Source organism: Antedon mediterranea, chromosome 6, assembly GCF_964355755.1.
Source record: "Antedon mediterranea chromosome 6, ecAntMedi1.1, whole genome shotgun sequence".
NCBI lineage: Eukaryota > Metazoa > Echinodermata > Crinoidea > Comatulida > Antedonidae > Antedon > Antedon mediterranea.
In genome coordinates, this window is record NC_092675.1 from 19,786,752 (window position 1) to 19,813,752 (window position 27,001).

At 31.3% G+C, this 27,001-nt stretch overlaps 2 protein-coding genes across 13 annotated transcripts in view; both read right to left on the reverse strand.

Moving 5' to 3' along the window:
• Window positions 1–568: 568 nt before the first annotated feature.
• Window positions 569–5,350, reverse strand: LOC140051813 (uncharacterized). Its single transcript, XM_072097132.1, has 8 exons — window positions 4,394–5,350; window positions 3,894–4,030; window positions 3,544–3,718; window positions 3,290–3,324; window positions 2,789–3,081; window positions 2,490–2,618; window positions 1,648–1,781; window positions 569–1,435 (listed from the first exon to the last, which is right to left on the reverse strand). The coding sequence occupies exons 1-8, from the start codon at window positions 5,272–5,274 to the stop codon at window positions 643–645; spliced, it is 2,577 nt and encodes an 858-aa protein (XP_071953233.1). The 5' UTR covers window positions 5,275–5,350; the 3' UTR covers window positions 569–642.
• Window positions 5,351–11,655: 6,305 nt separating this feature from the next.
• LOC140050886 (calcium-activated potassium channel subunit alpha-1-like) overlaps window positions 11,656–27,001 on the reverse strand; it is a 103,470-nt gene continuing 88,124 nt past the window's right edge. For 9 of the 12 annotated variants that reach the window (XM_072095870.1, XM_072095877.1, XM_072095876.1 and 6 more), the window contains 9 exons: window positions 25,413–25,467; window positions 23,549–23,614; window positions 21,298–21,418; window positions 20,657–20,884; window positions 19,763–19,955; window positions 16,666–16,779; window positions 16,061–16,191; window positions 15,657–15,851; window positions 11,656–15,240 (listed from right to left, as the gene is read on the reverse strand). In XM_072095870.1, the coding sequence (XP_071951971.1) occupies window positions 14,905–15,240; window positions 15,657–15,851; window positions 16,061–16,191; window positions 16,666–16,779; window positions 19,763–19,955; window positions 20,657–20,884; window positions 21,298–21,418; window positions 23,549–23,614; window positions 25,413–25,467 (1,439 nt within the window). In that variant the 3' untranslated portion in view covers window positions 11,656–14,904. The remainder of the gene's footprint in view (window positions 15,241–15,656; window positions 15,852–16,060; window positions 16,192–16,665; window positions 16,780–19,762; window positions 19,956–20,656; window positions 20,885–21,297; window positions 21,419–23,548; window positions 23,615–25,412; window positions 25,468–27,001) is intronic. The other 3 variants (XM_072095878.1, XM_072095875.1, XM_072095871.1) reach the window with 1 other exon arrangement.

Here is a 27,001-nt window from a genome sequence, read left to right on the forward strand (position 1 = left end):
TGTGCAAATCAAAATGCTGTAATGTGCTCAAGTTTACAATGGCTAATAACAGTTGCACCTTGTATTCAACTCAGCAACCTCAAGAAACATTTGCAGTAATTAACGGCGAACATTTCAGACATGTTAACGTAATCTAGAAAGAATTATTTTTGAACTGTAACACTATTTACCTTGTAGTCGCACAAGTGAACTGAAAGTATATGCATTTTCGCACAGTAAGCATATTAACTGTCTGTACATAACAGAATGTTAATTAGTCGTACAGAAATGATATTTAATGGGCATTATATAATTATGTCAAACACACTCATGGAGGTGGAACAATTGGCAGACGTTTAATTGATATTGTTATTAAAATTATTATATATTTAGCAATGGCACATATTCAAACTGTCGCTAATTGTGTTTCTTTATTAATACATAGTTGGCCTATATATATATATATATATATATATATATATATATATATATATATATATATATATATATATATATATATATATATATATATATATATATATATATATATATATATATATATATATATATAAATTGGAATACGTTGTAGGTTTTAATTTCCGTTCAACAGTGTAAAAACCAACTGCTTTTGAGGACTCATTTCGAGCAGAATTCTATACAGTGTCACGTATCGTCTAATACCCTCGACTGTCTGTATAGTTCGTCACCAGATATATACGGCTTTGTCAGTAAAAACTTCCTTATCATAGGATTAGCATCCATATCATACTGAACAGCAGCACACTGAAATAAGAAAAGAGTTCTGTTCACCTGATCTCTTGTAACATCTTCAGAACCAATGCGAATACTTGATTCACAAGGTGAAGAGAGCTTTGTTTCAGTTACTTTGTGTTTTTGCGTTTTGATGAAATTGAAGAGATTTCCCCAGTCCAGAAGTTCTTCATCCATCCAACTACCTGCTCTGGCTATTTTATTTTGAGCTTTGTATTCAGAACCTAATCGTTGTGCATATTCTAAGATTAGTTTCTGTATATGCTTCCGTCTTTCAGGAGATACTGACGAACATACCTCCTCACGTGAATGACATTCTCTTACGTCAGTATCTTCTACCGAATGCGTTCCCGAACGCGTTATTGGCAATCGTAACGCCCGCCAGGCAGACGCAAAGGAATGCATGGCATCTTCTGCTAAATTTGTACTTGATCTAGAATTATCTGCTTGTTCTTCTGTAACTAACATAACTGGTTCTTTATAAGGACTCACTGCTGATGAGTTTAACCTTTTGACATGAGCGTCGATTAAAGTCTCATCGAATTCAAATTCAGATGCAATTACATCTTGTAAGATTGTGCCAATAAATGGTATACAATGTGAAGTGTTTGCGATTCTCATTGCTTGGCGGAATGACGTGTATCCATCTGCATCAGTTGAAAATTCTTCAAGTTCACTAAATTTTCTGCAAGGAAATGCCATGAAAATGACTTTAATTCTATCATATATATTGCGCTAATTTGATATTTTGTGCGCGTAAATTGCGTTACTAAGATTGTGGCGTTATAAAACCGTGTTATGGCGAAAAAGGTACCGTAAAGGAAAAATATCTGGTCTTCTGTTGATCAATTATTTCATCGACTATATAAACAATTGATAACAAATTACGTACAGTACCTGAATTTCTCAGGATATTCTTCTTCAAGATTTCTCCAAGTTCCATACAGACGATAAATTGGTATGATTTGTAACGCAGCCAGACACGTGCGCAACGAGTGATAGTTATTCAACAGTTGACACTCGCAAGCAATCTTTGACGATATTTCAAAAAACTGTTATTTAGCACGGCAGTATTGTAAATTACAAAACTCTCATAAAGCCTAAACATAATGTTATTAAAATCGTAGTTCTGAGTATAAAGATAAATTACAATTGGTATCCCTTAAGCCCGGCGCACACTAGAGCTTTCGGCTGAGCCAACTGGCACGAGTAACACTTGGCTCACTAAAAAAATTGCCGCAAACTATGTTCGCGTTCTATCGGACGCACACTAAACGCCTTCAGTACGCGATTTTCTGATTGGATAATTACTACGCTATACAGCACGCGCTGAAATATCATAATAAATCAGAACATGTCATGCGCAGTGGAATTTTTTAGTGAGCAGGAAGCTCACGTTCGGCGCACACTTGAGGAAAATGGCACGCGTGCCAAAAAATATTAAACACGATAGATATTTTCCTCAGCGGCACGCGTGGCCGATTCCTCACGAAATTCCCGGCGCACACTGTGAGGCAAGTGTTACTCGTGGCAGTTGGCTCAGCCGGAAGCTCTAGTGTGCGCCGGGCTTTATAAAGAGTGCTAGATTCTCCACTGTATGAAAATAAAGTAAATAATAGAAAATATGGAAGAAGATTAAGAATGAACGAAAAGGCGATGGCGACAGAGATAAAACCTGATAGGTTTCAACTGCATTGCAAAAAAATTATCATATTAACGACACTTAAGTGTATACTTACATCAATGATATTTGCGACTCGTTCTGTCCTTGAGTTAATGCACGTCTCTTTTATTATTTCAGATGCTAATAATCCCACAATTCTCATTGCTATATCCAAGATTGCTAATACATGTTTAGCATGTACCTCCTGAAAAGTGCAAATATTTCGAATCATACTATTTTGAAACAAATTACGAAATGGTCAGACTACACCCAACATGAATCACAATTCTCAATTGCATGGATTTGTCTGCGAATGTTAAATCTTAAATGAAAGTTTTATGTAGCTGGTTATTGTATGAGAATAAAAGTACTGACCTTTTCGTTCTTTTGCCAAGCGCAATTGGCAAGTTCCGACTCGTGCAGTCTCAATAGCATTTCCATGTCTATCAGTGTTAACTCTTTGGCGATATCTGCTGGATCGACGTAGCCTATTGATTCCAATTCATTGCTTTGACTGGAACTAGCGTCGTCGTCGTTTTGATGTTTGCTCGAACCGATTATACTCATTCGACGTGTGCCTGCTAACAATTTATGTAGCTTGTTTGGCTTTCGGGTTGTTTGTTCTTTTTTCCTCGACGTTTCATATTCCATTCTGTTGTCATTGATTCCTTAACAGGTTATAAGTGAAATAAGAAAGATCACTTAGAAAGAATGTAGCTTCATCATACACTCAGAAACATACATAAATAATAATAGTACAAAGAAAAAAAAAAGAATTAACGAAGTTCAATGAGACCACAATCTACAAAAGAACTCTAATCGAAACCCAGAACGTAACGTACCGGTAAATCAAGCACATACAATCAGTCAACTAACCTGAAATGTTGATAGATGACGCTACATTTAGATTTCTGTAAAAGTGTTTAAATATTGTATGATAATTTTCAAACAAACTATTTTGACACTAACTTAATAATAAACTACAGTAGAACCTCTTTTTGGTACTCTTTTGGAAATATTGTTTTATCACTAAAAAGCCCCATGGACATCTTTCCTTGACACCAATGGCCACCCCTATTAGAAACGTGTTGGGTCTGGAAGGATTGTACTAAACAAGAAACTGTTTTTACCTTTCGTTTGTTATCAACTTCTGTTTCATTTGCTTGTTTTGTCGTATCGTGTATATAACATCGTTAAATTCGTTTCTTTTCCGTTCAATCTGGTTGTATAAGTCAATTTGTTTGTCATCCAAAAGCATCACGTGACCATTAACAAGAAATGCCCTTGTATTATCATCTTCACTCACTACAAACAAGAAAAGTTGATTGCTATTGCGATATTTCTGGTTTTTTTTATAGAATTATAATTAATTAATTATTGAATCGAAACAAAGACATATATGGTAATATATGGCTGATTGATCGAGTGAATAAAATATGTTTATTACCAGAAACAATTATAGTTTCATTTCTGAACTTACATAAATCTGCGTATGCTAATCCTTGACGGTGTACTTTTTTAGCCGCATACAGCGAGTCTTCTAGAAAACCTGCTTCTCCGTCTAGTCGATCTGGTAACGAGATGGACTTCGGGATCACACATCTTTTTTCTTCGAAACTGTTAGTTAATGAAATTGAAGCGATAGATTTAATTAACTTAATTGTTTTCAAGTTCTGATGGAAGTTAACTTAACCAAAGAGGCCAATTGATCGTAAATGTGGTGGGCAATATGTGCCTTTGGATATCAATTGACCCAGCCTACCTGAGCTATTTGGTTTTGCCCGGATGGTGTCTATGGGGCAATATGGTTCAATAGGAGGTTTTAGCATGGGACATTGGTCTGGTGGAGGTCTCATGGACTTGTCAAATGGGTAGCATGAACAAGCAGAATACTTAAATATGGATTACATAATTCGAATATGATGCCTAGCGTGAAGAATCCAAAGTAAAAGAAGTTTGAACAACAGAAGCACATCTTACGTTAAATATCCTTCCATTTCTTCCAACATATGCAGTGCAGTTGTTGAGGCCATAGGTAGAGCTTGTGCATGTCCATGTCGCATTGTCAGAACGTTGAATAATCCAAACAGATTTCCTACGCTGAAGAGCACCTCGTTTCTATCCCTTGATAATGGTTGATTGTGACTGGACTCGAGTCGAGTAGTGCTAGTAGACATCCATAATTTATTCCATGTAGGCTCTGCAGTTGTACGACTTATATGGTTACTATTTTCTAAAGATGTATTTCTACTCTCAGTGCCATGAATTGTATTCTTAGCCTCTTGCTCCTGATGTGTTAATGATGAACTCTGGTCTTCAGTCAAATTGATATCTAGTTTCTGATATCCGATGTTTAAGCCTTGTGTGGAATCTCTTTTTGTCATAATTCCACCCATATCAGTTTCAAATCGATCATCAGGAGAGACTACAGTATTTTGTTTTTTTGTATTCCGGCGATTAGTCTTTATATCTTGAATAATTGATAACCATTCCTGCCAAATACTTTCCGTATCACTTCTTTCTGCCAGTTCAAGGAGCCACGACTTACCATTTTTTAGTTTTAGCTTTAACACTTTTCCATAAAAGGTTGAATCGAAGTGTGTCTTTGTAGATGGTGACAGTTTAACATATTTATTCGGAAACCAATGTAACAATTCAATATAATCAAAATCAGAATCAGAAGTGTAATTGAAATTATCAGCAGTGTATCTTGCGATAATGATTCCAGATTCGCTAACTCCTACTCGAACCATTTCGATCGGCTCTCCGTCCATCTTTTCCATGACAAACTTACTTTCAACAAGTAATTTTTCGGCTAGACAAACATATTGTTTTTCCCACAGAAGACTTTGAAGGTCCATTTCAGAACTCACTGTGACTATGACTTCTCACTTAATATAATCTGATTTCAGCCGAAGACCTTTTAATACGGCAAGGCTACATACATTTCGGTCGAATCGCTACCACGTGAATGTATTTGAAAAGGCCGCGTGGCAATTTACGCACAGGATATTATCTAAACGGCGTATTTTCGAAGACGCACAAGTACGCGCATTACACGTCGTCATTTTTACATTACGTCTTCGGCCTTGTTTCCGCAGCCATAGCACAAATTATCGGTTAATTTTTAACCAATAGCATAAATTATAAAGTGCGCATCATCAGACATTAACGAACAACCAAATGTCCAATCACAACACATCGATTTATCCTTCAGGTCAAAGGTTAAAAATGGTTGCATGCATATGAGATCAATCATGGAGGTATAAAAATACCTCCATGGATCGATTAATTTTTGGCTGGCGTATATAATTATATAATTTTGAAACTCTAGTGTTTTGGAAGATGTTCTAGGCAATAGCGCAGTGATTTTTTTTTTTAAGTGGCCAAATACCGACTGTTTCAAATAATGTAGTTAGATAACATATTATGTAATTCAGCGTCATTATTTAAAAAATATACAAAAACTTCAAAAGATTGCCAAATGTCAACTGTTTAAAATACAGTATGTATTGGGGTAACATGCGCAGACTATTATTTTTGCAAAATCACCCAAATTTATCGAAAAATAAAAAGGTCAAAAATTGGCAATTTTTTGAACAAAATCCCTGTACTATATATAGTATAGGGAAATTTTTGAAAAATGGCCGATTTTCGACCCTTTTATTTTTTGACATAAATGGTTACTATTGCATAATAAACATGCGCAGAGACTAATAATGGGTTCTGCGCATGTCAATTGTGCTGTAACCAGTTTTGACATTTAATGGTTACTATAGCATAATAAACATTCGCAGAGTCGACTAATGGGTTTTGCGCATGTTAATTGTGCTATAGTAACCAGTTTTATCGAAAAATAAAAAGGTCGAAAATTGGCCATTATTTGAAAAATCCCTGTACTAAAGTACAGGGAAATTTTCGAAAAATAGCCGATTTTCAACCCTTTTATTTTTTGACATAAATGGTTACTATTGCATAATAAACATGCGCAGAGACGAATAATGGGTTCTGCGCATGTCAATTGTGCTATAGTAAACAGTTTTGACATAAATGGTTACTATAGCATAATAAACATGCGCAGAAACGAATAATGGGTTCTGCGCATGTCAATTGTGCTATAGTAACCAGTTTTATCGAAAAATAAAAAGGTCGAAAATTGGCAATTTTTTTGAAAAAATCCCTGTACTATATAGTAAAGGGAAATATTCGAAAAATGGCCGATTTTCAACGCTTTTATTTTTTGACATAAAGGGTTACTATTGCATAATAAACATGCACAGAGACGAATAATGGGTTCTGCGCATGTCAATTGTGCTATAGTAACCAGTTTTGACATAAATGGTTACTATAGCATAATAAACATGCGCAGAGTCGACTAATGGGTTCTGCGCATGTTAATTGTGCTATAGTAACCAGTTTTATCGAAAAATAAAAAGGTCAAAAATTGGCCATTTTTGGAAAAAATCCCTGTACTAGTACAGGGAAATATTCAAAAAATGGCCGATTTTCGACCTTTTTATTTTTTGGCATAATTGGTTACTACGAATACGAATACGAATAGAACTTTATTGCAATCAAACGAAAGATTGAAGTTTAACAGAAGCGTTTCACTCAGAACAATAAAATGCAATATAAAAATATAAAAGACATTTAGAAAGGTAGAACATACAATCAAAATATTAAAACAAAATTACAATTAAATATCACTTATTATAAAAACAATAAATATATATTCAAAATGTTAAAAACACGTTTAACTGAAAACATCAGAATATAGATATAGGCCTGCATTATAAAAATTTAAAAGTTTTAAAAATTTTTACAAATTTAAAAAATGTTAAAAACTACAAAAATTGTCAATAATATTTACACACAATGGTACGGAAGGTCACGGAAACATAACACTAAATGTTTACCATTTTTGGAATAGACCGGGATTAATAATAAACGTTTTTGAACGGTTAGTTTTAACTCTAGGGATACAGAACTCACGGAGTGTTCTAACATTATAAGCAGCAGAAGGAGCCTCCGGTAACAAATGATTCAGTCTGTGACTGGGGTCTTTGATTTTAACGAAAAAATCCTTGCACAGTCGAACACGGCGGTCTTCTAAGGTAGAAAAAACAAGGAAGCTGCGGGCATCGGAATAAGTAGCATGCGGAAAAATACATTTAAAGGCCCTTCTCTGAATTTGTTCAAGTTGTTGACTCTGTTACTTCGTAATATTTGATCCCCAAACTGGGGCCGCATATTCTAATATTGGTCTAATGATACTAGTATAAAATTGGACAAGTGCGGGGGCATCTAGGCCTGCCCTCCGCACCTGTTTGAGAAAGTACATTCTAGAATTACATTTACTAATCATTTTGTCAATATGAGGTTGCCATGACAAATTATGAGAAATAATTACACCAAGGAGTTTAAATTCGCCAACACGTTCCAGATTACAATCTCCAACATGAAGTGGCTCAAAAGCAGTCTTTGACCTTTTACAACTAATTCTCATCTCTTTCGTTTTCTTAATATTAAGGGACATATTGTTATCCTTAGCCCACTGGACAATTTTGTCAAGAGTGGTTTGGAGTACAGTTGTCCCATCTTTGCCGACGCGTTCATGGATGGAGGTGTCGTCCATGTATTTCATGCACGGCACCCCATCCAGAAGATCGTCGACAAAGATAATAAACAACATGGGCCCCAACCAGGATCCCTGGGGGATACCGCCCTTAACGACTGCCCAAGGGGACAATTCATCGCCTAGTTTAACACGTTGTTTTCTATCACATAGAAAAGCATAGATCCAAGAGATTAGATGGTCTTCGACCCCTAAATTATACAACTTATCAATTAATATATTATGGTCAATTAAATCATAAGCCTTTTTGAAATCAAGCAATAATAATCTCATTTCATCTCCTTGGTCAGTAGCAGTAAAGCATTCGGTTAACAAATTTATAAGAGCGTCAGTGGTAGACACACTCTTAGAGCAACCAAATTGATTGAACTTGACTTTATCTTTAATTTGGACCCAAATCCCTTCAATAACTTTCATGGTGGTGGAAGTCAGCGAAATAGGACGCAAGTCATTCTCAAGAACCTTAGGTGGGTTAACCTTTGGAATGGGGATTATATCAGCTGACTTCCAAAGCATGGGGAGAACCCCTTCCCTTAAACTGGAGTTAACTATTGCACTTATTGGTTTGGAAAGGATATTGGCAAAATCACGTAGTACCCACGGAGGGATTCCGTCCGGGCCTGGGGCTTTATTACATTTTACAAATTTAAGCTTAGACTCAATTGTCTCTGGCGTGATAATTAAATGGGGTGGAACTACAATGTTACTATCATTGGTTTTTGGTTCAAGGGGTTTGAACTCAGAAGTAAGGGACTGGAAAAAACCACTAACTTTCGTGGTAAGATCGTATAGGTTACCTTTACATAAGTCATTAGCCATAGTTTTAAAGTACTTAGTACCCTTGCCGAGATTAAGAAATTGTTTAATACCCCTCCACCAAGATTTAGAATCGGACGAGAATAACTGGGCAATACTATTACGATAAAAATCACCTCTCAAAGATTTAGCCATTCGGTTAGATAAATTCTAAGTTTCTTATATTCGGCAGACATGGGGTCAATTGCAAAAGCTATTGCATAATAAACATGCGCAGAGACTAATAATGGGTTCTGCGCATGTCAATTGTGCTATAGTAACCAGTTTTGACATAAATGGTTACTATAGCATAATAAACATGCGCAGAGTCGACTAATGGGTTCTGCGCATGTTAATTGTGCTATAGTAACCAGTTTCATCGAAAAATAAAAAGGTCGAAAATTGGCCATTTTTGGAAAAAATCCCTGTACTAAAGTACAGGTAAATTTTCGAAAAATAGCCGATTTCCAACCCTTTTATTTGTTGACATAAATGGTTACTATAGCATAATAAACATGCGCAGAGACGAATAATGGGTTCTGCGCATGTCAATTGTGCTATAGTAACCAGTTTTGACATAAATGGTTAGTATAGCATAATAAACATGCGCAGAGACGAATAATGGGTTCAGTGCATGTCAATTGTGCTATAGTAACCAGTTTTGACATAAATGGTTAATATAGCGTAACAAACATGCGCAGAGTCGACTAATGGGTTCTGCGCATGTTAATTGTGCTATAGTAACCAGTTTTATCGAAAAATAAAAAGGTCGAAAATTGGCAATTTTTTGAAAAAATCCCTGTACAGGTAAATTTTCGAAAAATAGCCGATTTCCAACCCTTTTATTTGTTGACATAAATGGTTACTATAGCATAATAAACATGCGCAGAGACGAATAATGGGTTCTGCGCATGTCAATTGTGCTATAGTAACCAGTTTTGACATAAATGGTTAGTATAGCATAATAAACATGCGCAGAGACGAATAATGGGTTCAGTGCATGTCAATTGTGCTATAGTAACCAGTTTTGACATAAATGGTTAATATAGCATAACAAACATGCGCAGAGTCGAATAATGGGTTCTGCGCATGTCAATTGTGCTATAGTAACCAGTTTTATCGAAAAATAAAAAGGTCGAAAATTGGCAATTTTTGGAAAAAATCCCTGTACAGTGAAATATTCGAAAAATGGCCGATTTTCGACCCTTTTATTTTTTGACATAAATGGTTACTATTGCATAATAAACATGCGCAGAGACTAATAATGCGTTCTGCGTAGGTCAATTGTGCTATAGTAACCAGTTTTGACATAAATGGTTACTATAGCATAATAAACATGCGCAGAGACGAATAATGGGTTCTGCGCATGTCAATTGTGCTATAGTAACCCTGTACTATATTTTCGAAGATTGTTTTTCATGTTTCTTGTATTTTTAATTTAGTTTTAAGTATTAATTTAGGGAGAACATTCAATAATAATATCATTATCATTACGTTGTTCACATAGTCTAGGGTATTTAATTCTAAATATTCCAGAAATAACATTAATACTCTAATAATAACTAAACAAGTTTAATTGAGTATTGAATAAAATAATTATTGACAATTATTCGTAGGGCAGTACCAAATTATTTTATGTTTAAAACAACAACATTACACAGCTTGCTGTGCAATTAACACCATTGTTGTGCACTTGAATGGGTTTCCTATGACATAATAGGTGTTTTAACACCATCAATTAAAATATGTCAATTGAGTGAGTCTTTCATGGCATTTGTAGTTGAGTTAGTCTTTGGTGACAATAGTAACACACTGTGATTGAGTGGTATTTTGATTTTTAAATTTCATATTTCTAGTTAAAATTTTGAATATCTGAATATACCACAAGGTGTATCATTCCCTAAATAGTCCAAAAAGCTAAAAAAGTGATTTTTGAAAAATTTGTCAGTTGAGTCGTTCTTTCATGACAGGGCAGTATATTAGAGGGATTTTTTGCAAAATCACCTAAATTTCGACATTTTTTAAATCCACTTAATATGCACTAATATTGCTCTATGTGCATGTATAATGCTATATCATCATCTTATAGTGTCATGGGACCATTTTATGTCGAAAAATAAAAAAAAAATCGAAATTTGGTCATTTTTCTGTACTACAGTATATTAGAGGGAATTTTTGCAAAATCAGCCAACTTTCTACTTTCTTAAAATCCAATTAATATGCACTGATATTGCTATATGTGCATGTATAGTACCATATCATTATCTGTCAAGGGACCACTTTATGTCGAAAAATAAAAATGTTGAAATTTGCTTTAAATATGTGTCGAGCAGACCACATTGTGTGATTTAAGTTGAAATTTAGCAAAATTTTGACAATTTCCATGTGCTATAATAGTACTAGGATTTTTTCGAAAAGTGGCTAAATATCGACTGTCTAAAATGTTTAGTGAGGTAACATGCGCAGATTGTATCAACGAAATTATGATAACTTCTCTTATTAAATGACATAACATAATGACAAAGTTGAGCGCAATTATGTTTTATTAAATTGATAACTTGTTTATTATCGCACAATATTGAACATATCAATTAAAACCCATATTTGCGAATGAACATCAATAAGAATAAAGGGAGAAAATGTAAACACATACATATATTGATTATACACATGTTAAACCTAAGTTCGACTATTTAATATCAAGCAAGAATTATACAATTCACACATAAATTATCTGCACATTATAAGTTGAATAATTTAAATAGCGAAACCTTTGATAGCATAAATGCTTGGTATCCAGTATATATTGGAATTTACAGTAAGACTTGAATATATTTAACTGGGTTTTTTTTTTCAAATTAAATGCGGTAAGTAAACCGTGATTAGATTAGCCATATCTTATTAATAGTATTAACAATGTTGTAGTTCCATGTCAGCATCCAATCAAGCTTTGTTTATTTTGTACGCTCTACATAATGAAACATAAATATCCAGTTTAAACTACTGGTACAAATATTCAAATAAATGAACAATGCAGTAATATTCACCAAACATTAAAACTATTTTTATTTTTGTATATAATATATTGTTTGTACTATGAAATATGTCCTACACACCTATTACAATTATTGCATTTTTATCATTTTTATCTATCTTTCAAAATATTTAAAATTGTCAATAATGATTAATAATAATTCATATTTGAATTATTCAAATTAATGATATAATTATACATAACAACACCTGTCGATAATGTATTAAATATTTAAATTAAATTAATCATTCATCAAATCGTTTCTAGTCGTATAAAAATGCAAGAAATGTTATCCAATAAAAACAACCAGATTTATATTCTTTAAAATTTAGGTTTAAATATAATTTAGTAATGCACATCAAGAATATTAACATTACACTGTGTAATTAATGAGTTTTTAAAATGTCCAATATATATATTAGAACTGTTGACTCGATAGATACATTTGTTCAATCTATGTATAATATATTCATATCTAATAAATAATTTATAACTTCTCATTCATGAAGTATTTATACTTTAATATTAAACATGTCCAAAATAACTAATTAAAATCAATATGAACACAGACAACATCACTTATTAACTAATAATTAATTTAAAACTAATGAATATTGGATTTTAAAATCTCAAATATGATTTGGGAATAAAATTAATCAAACATCCGTTTCACAACAAGGGTCAAAATGTTATTTTTTGACCGATGTTCCTTTAAAATTGATGCATTTATAAATGAACATTCAAGTGAATGTTCTTATAAACAGATGTCACTGTATATTGTTATCACATCTGTAGGTACAAGGAGAAATCAATTTAACCTTATACCAAAATGTCATACTTTATGTTTCAACCGATGAGTGGGGGAAGATTGTTGGTTATATGAATAATATTGTTTTTAAAAGTTTGATTCATTTTATACCAAACATATATGTAAATATGGTAGTACTTTTAACATAACAATATCTGAATATCCAGTACAGGTTTGGGGGAAATTACTACCATAATTCAATCTCCAGATACAAAATTCAAATTTTGATATGTAAATATAATATATGCAGATTAATTTTTAAGAATGGTGATACTGGTCTATTTCTATTATAACCACATTATTAAACCACATTTATATTATTATGAAGTTTACTGGTAATGTCCAATTGGGATTGGTTCATTATGGGCATTCTACAACTTTAGTTCTTTTATCATGACTACTAAAAGATATACTTACTAGAAATAAGAATAAATGACCAAGACATAAGTACCATAGTCAAATATTCAAAAATGTAATAATATAATTATACTTTACTTTCATTGCACACACAAATTATTTCTTCATTTATATGTACAACTTGAGGAATGTTGTTTAAAAAAAATAGGAAAGATTTAATTACATACACGACACATAAAATACACGTTTAAAGTCTATCATAAGTTTTTGTTTGACTTAAAAATTCATTCTCTTTTGTTAAATACTAAGCATCTAGTTTACAATCAATAATTCTATTTACAATATAATAATTTGCATATTTCTTTCATAGTCATATCTTAATTGCTATAAGAACCAATGGGAAAAGGGTAAACAAGTCACATGATTTCAAGACAGATCACTGATTGGTGGATAAGAAGATCAGTCATGAACAATTTTTGAACATGTATTTACTAGTTAGCATATTAATAAGTTCAATAGCAAATATTTGGATATATTAGCTGGGGAATATTGCAAATGTTTGAAATATCTGGAAATCAGCAAGTATTTATAATCTATAATGGTAGTTTTTAAAGATAATATTGAAGAACTTGTTCTTATTAACCATCAAACCTCTAGTATTATCAACCAGTACATATAAACATCAATTCTATAAAACAATGGGAAATAATAGACAATCATAAAAACATCAAAGGATTCACATACTATGATAATTATTAATCACAAATCTCTTACATTTCAATACAAAACAAAATAAAGCAAATTTACTTGTAACATTAAAAATCTCACATAACATAAATCAAACTTGTTAATACACCAAATGCCAATGATTTGATAAAATAACGGAGAGCTAAATATTTTAATGAGTGAGATAACACACTCTTCCCTGCTTAAACTCAAATTAAATTTTAATATATAATTAAGAAAAATTATGATTCAAATTAAGACACTCTTGTAGCACTCAATTAAACAAAGGCCCCAATTTATCAAGTGTGTAACAAAAATACAAAATATGAATTGAAAATCATTGTACTTATAATGAACACTACAGGAATAGTTTAAACAAATAATATAGTAACATTCTGATAAATGTCTATTATGCTTTTAGGGAATGCTGTGATAAGTTAATTTTAAGATTTTTAAATTTTAAACATCACAAATACATAGAACAGGGACAATAAAAACAAATTTAAAATCTATCAATCATAAAATTGCGTATTTTACCATAAGATCAAAAAATTACACAACTGGAAAAGTTCTACGAATTCATCAATAGTTCAGGATCAATTGCAAGTTCTTCCTATATATCATAGAAAGATAGATAAAATACTTAAGTACTACAATTAAAATATATAAAAGAGATCAACAAATCCTTGCATGCATTTAGTTTGACAAGTAGGCATTCATAATTCTAAAAAATTGTGAGTAAAATACATGATGCGTTCAGTAACAATCTCTTTCAATAATAAAACAATAACTAAAATAATAATAATGTCAAAACTTTCTTGCATAATACTTTCAATTTTTAATTCTTTGCCAATGGTGTACATACATGCCTTCAGGAATGCAAATAATTGAGAAATAAATAATCAAATAAATAATTATAAATAACAATAAAATCATATTATAACATCTATTTAGTACTGAAATTAGAATGACAACTACTCACTCAATCGTAAAATTGTCATTTTTCGTTGAGTTAAATAATTTGTTGTCATGAAATTGCATGTATAGAGAGTTCATTTATTCTCATACAGTTTACAGAGTGAGTAATAATCATTAAGCATTCACTTTTACACACTTATATTAATACTTGTAATTGTTTATGCCATAGGGTTTAAATGCTGCTGATGATGATGATACATCATATCTTGAGGGGGAGGAGGAGGTTTCTCCCCTTCTTTGTTTCTTTTACTCCGCTTCTTTTTTTTCTTCGTCTTCTGCTGATTTCCTCCGTCAAAGTGAACCAGGCAGAAAACCAAATCTGTTGATTTCAGTACAAATTCATAAGGCGGATTTGTGATCACGTATCGTTTTGCTGACGGTGTTTCAGTGATGTCCGCAGTGGGTGGGTTATCGCGGAAACGATATAGTCCGAAGCACAGCATACCATAGTTCTTAATTGCTTCAACAAATAAATCTCCATACATTCCGCCATCCTGTAAAGGAAAATTATATTTTTTAAAAAGGAAAACAAATAAGCCAAGTGATCACATCAAAATATTATGCTATTATAGTTTAGGATCTGAATTGGTCATGGAATGTTGATAATGTACAGTACATTCAAGATACTGTATACTTCAGTAGAAATCGTTCATTCCTTTCATTTGATTGGACGATTGTCCATCACATGATATAATGTGTTCTATTCTGCGTTCAAAACTAGAGCACTGCCTCCTTGAATGGTTTAGGCCTTGGTCTCTCGTTAAAAGTATAATAATGAATTTTTTCATGAAATGGTGCAAATAATTTCATTTCACCTCATGAAACTATTTGTAAAATTTCACTTATAAACATTCATTATTTGTACAATAACCCTTGTATGTAAATATGTTGCCAACAGGCGACTACTTACTGCATAGGTTGCAAATGATCCTTCGTACAGAGGTAACTGGGCCACTCTACATCGGTCTCGATTTGCTATAGTTTCAGGTGACGCCGGTCCACCTAGCATACCTCTTCCCTCTGCTAAGATTTGCTCAAGTTCAGGAGTAGCACCACCAGTTATTAAGGTACGGATAAGGGTAAGTGCATTGTCATTAAAGTACGTCTACCAAAAAAACATAATATATTAGGTGAACTCTGACATGATTTAAATACAGGGCTTGGTATCGTATCAACAAGATAGGTGTCTGGCCAATATAAATACCATTTTCAGAAAATTCAAACATGCTAACATCAAGCATTGAATACAATAAAGGTAAGTTGCTTTGGAAGTAAAAAAACTATTATAGTTACCATAAAGAAAAGAATACTTACTGCACTCATAAGGGAATCTAATACGCTCACTGCAAAAGCAGTTCCGCAAGCGTATGGTTGGGTCATATATAGTTCCGTATCAGGATCATCGTCATCGTCTTGGTCCAAAAACTGAACATTGTTATCATTTACTGAAAGTTAATTAAAAAATATAAAGTTTCTAGGCTCTTGCTTAGTTAATACACTTGTGTGTATCGCAGGGGCATATTCTTCATGCTTCAACTGAACCATACAGGGTATCGATTTATTTTAAAAAGTCATAATTTGAAAACAAAAAATGCATTTCTTTATCAGTATATCTAATACAGTGGATATCTATAAAATCTGGGACCTGGAAAAAATCAAAAATCAAAACCGGTATTTTGTATGGTGTGTGTCCCAGTGTTTTGCTAGGCAATGGAGTTTATTTGTACTGTACAAATCAGGCTTCTAAATTAATCCTATGCTTAATTTTTTTTTCATATTTGTGTAGGCATTTTGTCAGTAGCTGGAGGTACACATGATTATGATTTTTGTTCTTACTTTCTTATTTACTTACATTTTTGAATAAAATCAAGCAAGATTGTTCGAAATTGAGAGCCCAAAACTACTTGTTGTAAACTTACCGAGTTCTGTGATCATAGGGACATTCGCTCCAACCATTGATCCACAGCGTTCTCGAGCAAACTGTGGCTGGTGTGGGCTACTTGGGATAGGTGGCAATACGGAAGGCATGAAATCTGTTAAATACAAATCAAAATCTTTTGTTAATATAATACATTAATAGAAGTGATAATTCAGTGTTGTTTGATGTCAGAGTACATTGTAAATGTCTATAATGGTTGGATTGAAATGGAAATGATGTTTTAGATGCTGTAATAGATTGTAAAAGGGTTTTAAAATAATAGTAAATATATACAGTACTTCAAATTGAGTGTATTTTATATTAATATTCTTTTAGCATAATTAAAATTTAAAACACGAATGAAAATATTTATTTATAAATTCAGATTCAGACAAAGTTTGTAAATTGTTTTGTACATAAAACCATTACCATTATGGTTATTAAAATAACTGATTGAAATCAGAGAGACAATTCAGCTTGTATTTTCTGAGCATGCTGAAGATGCAAAAACATCAAAGTAACATAAAGCATACAACATTAAAGCATGCACAGACATTAAATACACAACATTCAAGTGTTAAATAAAAAACAACATCAATCCGATAAACAAGCAAGGATAAAGGAAGGGTTGTTATTTTGTACGTATTGTTTCAAGTTTCACAATACAAGTTATTTATTGTTATTAAATCAAATAATATATTCATACATTATTAAAATGTTAAAATTAAAAATAAATAAAGCAAACATTTGGGTTAAAATGAAATGCCGACGTTGATATGTAAATTTCAAACAGTATACGTAAATATTTATCTATTTAAGCATAACGTTTGTCGGTAATATTTTACTCAAATTGAAATATTAAAAAATGGTTTTAAATTTGGTAAGTTAACAATAAGTTTGGTTATAAAAATTATGACAAATAGCACTTTCACATTGCCAATAAACCTGGTCTAACACACCAGGCGTAAACTCCTACATTATGTTGTGTATCGTTACAAGCGGTATGTGAGGGGAATACCCTTTCCATTGAGAAAAAAAATTTATGATGGTAGATGGTTGTACAATGGCTTAAATATCGTAAATTTGCTTGTGTGTACGCCTTTTTGTTTTATTTTAATGCAGAAAAGCACACATGTACATCAAAATTCAGTTATCTTTGTAATACGGGAGAAAATGTGAAAAACTGAGAGCACAAGCCGGATGGGTGAGTCTAAAATACGGGAGTCTCCCGGCGAAAACGGTGTTGGCATGTATGTAATTGTTAAGTTGATTTAGTGACTGTATGTCACAGAAAGTGTTTAGTCATGAATTAAAAGCTGAGATAAGGAAGGGGCGGAAGGCCTAAATATTTGTAAGATCATAATTAATACACTCAGCATCTTCATACATTTTAAATTAAAAATGTTAATCATGAAAGAAATTCAATTTGGTATCAAAATCTGATTCACATTATATTAGTAATTATGTTTCAGTAAGGAACATTATGACATGCAATGTATATAAAGTGGAGTGAAGATAAATGCGGAAACATGTAATGGAAGAAAACAATTGATAAAAGGTGAAAACAGAGGTCAAAGGTGAAAACAGAGGTCAAAGTTGAAAGAAGAAAATTCAAGTGAAAGGTCAAAAGAGAAAATGGCACAAAGACTCACTCCTGGTTTCCCGCTAATAGCAACAAATTTACGCCAAATAATTTCACAATTTTCGTTAACAAAATGTGCAACTTACCACAATTCAAATATATTCTCTTAAAAATATAGACATGTACTTTGAGTAAAATAATTTTTTGTGCATGATGAAATATTTAAATATCATAAAACAAATTATTTAAATAAAAAATTTACTTTTCATAAATTATATTGGCAATTTTTCTTATTATCTTTAAAATGATTTTTATTATTATTATTATTATTTTTACTTATAAAAATTGAGTATTTATCAAATAGATAGAATAAAATGAATGAATATGAACCAAATGGGTATTTTTAGTATTAATAGTAATACTGTATTAGGATTTGGAATAAAATGTTTAATTACTGCACTAAATGTTTTTGAAAGGTATAATGAAAATAATTTTTTCTTTATGATATGAAATTAATTAGTTTTAAAAACACTAATAATTATTCTTACTTTAAATGAAGTAATAGGTTTAGCTGTAGTATAAACACTATACTATATTCATACTTTAAATGAAGTAATGGGTTTAGCTGTAGTATAAACACTATACTATATTGATATTTTAAATGAAGTACTGGGTTTAGCTGTAGTATAAACACTATACTATATTGATACTTTAAATGAAGTACTGGGTTTAGCTGTAGTATAAACACTATACTATATTGATACTTTAAATGAAGTACTGGGTTTAGCTGTAGTATAAACACTATACTATATTGATATTTTAAATGAAGTACTGGGTTTAGCTGTAGTATAAACACTATACTATATTGATACTTTAAATGAAGTACTGGGTTTAGCTGTAGTATAAACACTATACTATATTCTTACTTTAAATGAAGTACTGGGTTTAACTGTAGTATAAACACTATACTATATTGATACTTTAAATGAAGTAATGGGTTTAGCTGTAGTATAAACACTATACTATATTCATACTTTAAATGAAGTAATGGGTTTAGCTGTAGTATAAACACTATACTATATTCATACTTTAAATGAAGTACTGGGTTTAGCTGTAGTATAAACACTATACTATATTGATACTTTAAATGAAGTACTGGGTTTAGCTGTAGTATAACAGTATTAAATGTATATTTCTTAGGGTATGCCTTAGACTATTGCTTTAGTAAATTACAATGCACATAGAGAATGATTTTAAAATGATTTGAATCATTTATTTTGAGAAACCAGGTTTGAAGTGAGAATGACAGGTGTTATTAGACACTCACCATCATTGTTACTATTTATAGAAGAGAAAAGAGAATATGGGGTACCAGAAGTGGGATAAGCAGCATGCTCAGATTTACGAAGCCAAACAGTCTCGTCCTCTGTTCCCTCGCCATCGTCACTCTCCTCCTCCTCAGCAATAGGAATGTGTCGGAGAATCGGAGCCGACGGCTGGGAAGTGGAGGTTTCACCTGGTGTTTTGTCTTGCAGGATTGACACTGTGTCGTCAAATGTCATCGCTTTGATATTCAACGAAGCCAGGATTGTCTCCTTGTCCTGCAGAGATTGGTCTTCTACCGAGAAATTGTTCGTGGACAAAATCACACACATGTCGCAGAGATGGACATTAACGGCACGGAGGTCAGCACGGTTCAATGGTGATCCCTACAAATAACAGAAATATAATTTCATCAAAGTAACATTGTTATTTCAACGGGAGAATATATACTTTTAACCAATTGATATATATTCATTGCCTCGACCTATATTATGTATTCAGTATTAGAATGATACTACTGCTAATAGAAAAAGCTCCCTTATTACAATAGAACCCTTTAGAACCCTTAGTTTCAGTATCAAATATCATGAATACTGTACAATACAATACAAGTACAAAGATATATTTACATACATCATGCACTAAAAATAAAAAGCATTATTTATTCCAAATTTTGACTTCAATTATATCATCATTAGAAATATATTAAATGTCAAAATATAGGGTAATTTACAATATGACTAACATCTATATTGAATTGTATTGTACCATACTTTATTTACTTCTGGACCTAGGCTCTGGAACCACCTACCCTTGAACATTAAACACACATCATTATTGAGTCACTTTAAGTCATTACTCAAAACTCACCTTTTCTGATTTTTTTCTACAGCGCCATGAGCAATAAATGTTGGAATGGCGCTATATAAATCGAACAATTGATTGATTGAAAAGGATCAACTACTGTACTAAACTGTGCAAGCACATTTTCCTTACCAATAGTAGATAAACCTATATTGAATCATTTTGAATGAAAATGACAATAAACTATGAAGTGGGTTATAGAGTACAATAATTGTTTACGTACATTCAATATATACACTTTTGGGAAATTCTTAAGCATGTCCCATTCATGTGATATGAATTCTAGATTGCCAATGAACACGATTGGTTTCAGTTCATGGTAATGAAAGTTGCTGGCACGTAGTGGCATTACAAAATTTCGCAAACCGACTTTCGGTGTGTCTTTATCGCCAAACAAACAGACAACAACGTGTCCATTTAGAGATGGATCCTTCGCTGCTTCTTCCCGTTTCTAAAAAATATAATAAAACATATATCGTTTTAGTTTGTTGAAAAATATAATTTAATATCAGATACTTATCATAATATACACCTACTTATATAGTATACACTAGCAAAACTTAGTTTGTAGAAGTTCTTTAAAACTAAAGTTCCAAGTCATTTTCAGTTCACAAACATCAGCAAACTAGTTTGTCAAAAAAATGCACAACCCAACCTTTGGAAACTAGTTTTCTACAGTTGGCCTAACTTTTATCTACAATGGCAAACTTTAGACAACTTTTCTTGCCAGACTCAGTTTGCCAACTAATAAGTTTGCTAGTGTAGAAAATGCCTTATGCATGATATTTTACTATTGCAGATCACTGGAGCTACCTCTATGATTAGATACTGGGTATAAATGTGTTCTTTAAATTTCAGACTTACTACAACGGTACTGTGGATCGGTCTGCTTGGTGTCCAGTGAAACATTCCTGTTGTGTCTAGTAAAATCTCGTCACTCTCTGAATTGGTATCTTGACCCTTGTTGCTGGGACTAGAACCATTGCTAATGGATAAAAGAAAAAATAAGATAATTTTACTGGAGTAAAAAAATGGTATGATTCTGATGTTGTTCATTTTTTATAATATTGTTCATGATGCTAGAGGACAAAATTAAGATAACAATTATAATGACAATGACAAGGTTATGATGTTAACATAATAACATGATTATGGATCATGCTAGTGTCAACAATCCAAAATTAGAACAACATTAATAAGGAAACTGGTACTAATGTGTATGATAAACCTTGTGTTAATAGTGCTCAATTTTGAAATAAGAGAAAAGAATAAACCATTTCATAGGAAGATAATGATTATTTCTTAAATGTGAATATAATGATGATGAAATCAAAGACACAGAGTATATTATTATAATTAAGAGAAGATGTATAACAATATTTTACAGTGGAAACCAAGATATAATAAACATTTATCTATGCAAGCTGGTTCCCATAAGACATTGTACATTATTTTACCATAATAATTACCAACCATACTAAAAGCATTTGCTTTCTAACAAATGAATTACACACTTGTTTGTTTAGTTATCAATCAAAAGGAAAAATGCAATAATTAATAACACCAACCAACATTAATACTATTTTAGCATCTAGTAAGACCACAGCAGTGTATGCTATATTAGACATGGTAATCTAAATCATCATCTTATAAATCAAACATTTAACGCATCAAAAACATTATACTGGCGAATAAAACTTAAACCAAAATCTGTATATTAAATCATATTAAAAAGCAATAGCTCTTATAAATTGTTCAATTTAGTTAACTTTAAATTTTTTTAAATCTTCAAACATTATACTAGCTCAAGTACTAAAAACAAACTTTTTTAAATTTTTTTAATTTTTGTAAAAATTTTTGAAAGGAAGACCGAAAACAACATGTATGGCAAAGATCAAAAAGGAAACAGAACTTTTCACACGCCACCCTTCCCAGAATTCTGTGCACTACCTTACTGCCAAACACAAAACATTACTTTAAAAACTTGCCTGAACTATTCAATAGCTAAAAATAACTATTCAAATCAAATTAACCAGAATAATTAATTATTAGTATATAATTTAATTTATCTCTATATTTTATATCTTTTGTTTCGTATTTTGAATGTTTTAAGATTATTATAAATAGATTAGTTGAAACATTGTACCAGTGTGAATCTATTTAATACTAACAATGTAGTGGATGAGACTATTTTAAAGTGGGACAATAATTTTATTGAAAAAATTTCTAGTATCGAATATTTTTGTCATATGGAAGATAGAAACATTAATTGATGACTTCATATCATACATACAGCAGGCTAAAATATATATGGAAAAGCATTTAAAAGTTAGAAATTATCAGAAATAAATCAAATCTTTGTCGTGTGGATTTCTTCAACTAAGAAGTACTACTATAGCATCAAATATCAATTGATCAACTTTGTCCTTTGAGTAATAAAATGGCAGATTGTTTACTATAACATTATCAAAACACCTTGATATCACAACATCCAATATTGTGTATCTTTAAAAAAAGAAAATAAGATTATATATGGGCTATTTATTAGGAAACGTGCAATCACACCTAACATAGAAGAGACACCATGTTTAAAAAGAAAACAAATTTCAATGCAAATGAGGATTACATTTCAATCTAATAGATTGAAAATGAATCAGTCTGTGAATTAACATCATCATAATTCAAGTTGTTAAGCCTAAAACATGGGCAGGATGGCCAATAATATTACACAATATCCATGTGGACTGTTTAAAAAGAAAACAAATTTCAATGCAAATGAGATTACATTTCAATCTAATAGATTGAAAATGAATCAGTCTGTGAATTAAGATCATCATAATTCAAGTCTAATTAGATTGATCATCCACTTTAGATTGAAACTTGAATCTTTGATTATTTTAAGAAAGTAAGAAAGTAAGAATTATAGAAACATAAGATTTAGTATATAATAGTATGAAGTATTCAATGTAAGATTAGAAGTATTACATGGTATAAGATAAGATTAAGATTAGAAGTATCACATGATATATAAGATTAAGATTAGATCACATGGTATAAGATTAATATTAACATTATTATGAGAAATTAGTCCACTGCACACTAATCTTCAACCCACCGTCTTCTTTTTTTAGAATAGTAATTTGATTTGACAACACCCACTTGAGGCCTCCTGGACACGGTTCTGTAGTATCAAAGCATCATGGGTAATGGGTTTAAAATAAGAAGTTATTGCCAAGTTATTATAATGATTCAATTCATTTTTTTCCATATAAAAAGTAAACAAAAACTAAACATTTAAATGACACACTCTATGCTTTAAAAATGTATTGCTACAGGATCTCTTTTGAGTGGCCCCCAACTCCCAACGAAACACATCCCTCTAAACATAAAAATGGGTCATTTGCTCCCTTTGAGTTGACTAAATGTTTGACATTAGGTCCAGTCCAGCATTTTAAGATGCATCACTTTCTTTGATGCTTATTCTAAATATAGGAAGGCCTTACAGTATATTATATCAGAAGGGTGGGTGAATACCTGTGTGGGTACAGTTTTATTATTTATAATCATTATTAGTATCAATCAACCGTGGAAAATATAAATAAAACATTGATCAAATCCTTTGGTTAGTAGCCAGTAATAAAAAGCAATAGCATTATTGCTTGCATATTTTTTTTTTTTTAAACCAATTGCGTTTAACCACAAACCTTTACATTTATTTGCAAAATATATTTTCATAATAAATATTTCTATTCTATTAATTTATTACATTTTCAAATACTGATAGTTTAAACAGTATAAAGAAGAAAGATATGCGAAATTGAAAATCGGTCCAATTGACTCCTTTGCTTGATACGCACATGACATACCATTCACTCACTCCCAAATTCTCTCATCCTCACACATTATTATATTATTACTTCACCATTATCGCTTTCCATTAAAATAATGTGTTTATATACACATACTTGAAATCTTAAAAAATAATATAGGACATCAATTACATGACAGAGATTGATATTGGGAGGTAGTAATTAGTGCAGTTCTGACCTACTTATATGATGTCAGCTATAAAGGCTTTCAAACCCATTTCGGTTGGCATGGTGATTGAAAATCAAAATAATTGCAGTAACACGCACACATGTATATTCGAAGTCAAGACTTAATAATCTGTATGCTGTTTGAAAAGCAATTTTGCAAAAACTTACTATTTGGTCAGTAAGTTTTACTAAAAAAATCCAGAGTGCAATTACAGCTTCATCGTCCCAAATTCTTGTTTTTATAAATTTTAAAACTTTTTTTAAAGTGTTGACTACAGTATTTACATGGCGTTACACAAGCTGTTTTGATGATTATTTCCCATTTACCTTTCAAATTAACAGTGCTTTGCATACAGTATTATAATATTATCATTTTAGTTTCCTTTTTTCCATCAAACCTTTTATCAATACTGTAATTTTTGGGGCGTAAAACTCCTCCCCTTAAGGAGAAACCACAACGGTTACGGTTTATCCTTTTTCTAAAAAATAATATATTCAAAAACAAATCTTACAAAATGAAATTAATAAATTTACACACTAGAAATAATATATAAACAAGTGTTGGGCACATTATGATTCTATTTAGGACTTACTGCTCTGTGAATTGATTTTTGACTGAATGAAAATACTCTTACAAATATTAGTATTGGGTAGACTAAAATACAATCTAAAAACATGACTGAAACTGAACATATGAAAAGCATATTAAACTAATAATATAAAAAACATACTGTGTTGACTTGAGCACAGGACCCCTGAAAATAGGATTCAGGTTCATGAATGGGCTACACAAGCACAGTAATGACTACAGTAGGGTCGGTATACCCATATACTGTAGACCATTTTCCATAAAAATTAAACCAAATTTTGGAGTAAGGTTAGTCGACAAAGTAATTATTATATTACTGAAAAATTGTTTAATTTTTTGTCATTAATTCTCACCTTGATTGATGTTGGGACATGCCATTAGTCTTGAGGTCGGGAAATGTCAATGTACCTGTAAGTACAGGAAGACAATTGTATAACGAAAATAAATTAAATCAAAATTTTAAACATTCATTTTAAATCCAATGTGAAATATTTAAAAAAAAATAATAACACTGAAAAATGAATACACAGATAATCTTTATATAAGGATGAAAATCTGCTTATATGCAGAATGTTGATGTTAAATTTTGTACAAATCACTTTGAATCGCCAAACAGATCAACATCATTTTATTTAGTTTTCCAATGGCTTGGCATTCTCTTTCTGGCTGTTTTACTTCTTAGATTTAAGTTTTTGCCTATTTTATTTTTATCTCCATTTAGATTTAGTCATTGTATTTTTTTTCAGTAATTTTCCTTTGGATTTATTATAGATTAAATTATATATTTATGTAAAATAGTTTTAAAATACTGAAAATATAAATAATACAATATAATAATATATAAAAGTAATTACTTTGTAACAGAGACAAATCATTTTGATAATTAAAATATCAATAAAAAAAATTACAATATAAAATATTCATTTTCTTCAAACCACCACTTACAACATGGCTCTGAAAAAAATTATATTTAACAAAAATAGGATCTGGATCAGAATCCATAAAATATAGGAGAGGTGACATCTTACAAGTACCATGCATTTTTACAAATAAAATGTGATATGAAATTCGGATGATGCATGCTACATAGCTTAATGTGCATATAATTGAAAACTATCTAACAATACAAGGTACAGATTTGAACCTTGCACAGAAAAAACCTGGTGATGTACCGACCAACATGCCATGAAAAATCTGAAAGAAAACTAACTTGTTAGTTTTTATTCTGGAAAAAAAAAACACGTCTAAATTGAATTTATAAATAGAGCCTAAACGGCTTGGGGTTAATTTGCGGGAAAAACGAGCATCAATGATTCTGCGTGCTGCCCGATAATACCGTGCAAATACTACATAAAACCTGCTTAAACAATCATAACAACATTTCTGAAGAAAATATAATTAAACAATTTATCTAATAACTACCAGTATATAACACATCTTAATTTTACAAAAACAAATAGGTATACTATATAAATACAGTAAAGTAAAGAGAACACAAACAAGAATATTATGTAATTTATTTTTAAAATACATACAAAAAAACAATATTTTTAAAAGGAATTAAATACAAACGGTTTTTAATTTCTAGTATAGGTAGAATTTCTAAGGATAGACCTTCTGGCAATCATATTCATACATAAAAAGGGTTGAAATCTACTTATTTTACTTTTTAAAAGTTAAAAATATAGCTGTGTGATTGGGTAATAGCAATGAAATTATCAATTATTTAAAAAGTATTCATAATAAAAAAATAAAGGTTATAAAAGTGAGTTTGCGGTGTAAATAATTATTCTACTCTTCATGGTCTTTTCCCCAAAAGAACAAGGTGTTTGGATCCAAATTTCAATCAACAATCAAATTAAACTTCATTTTGAAGATATTTAAAATACAACATCATGCAGCAAAAAACACAAAAAAAACAATGATGTCCAACCATTAATGA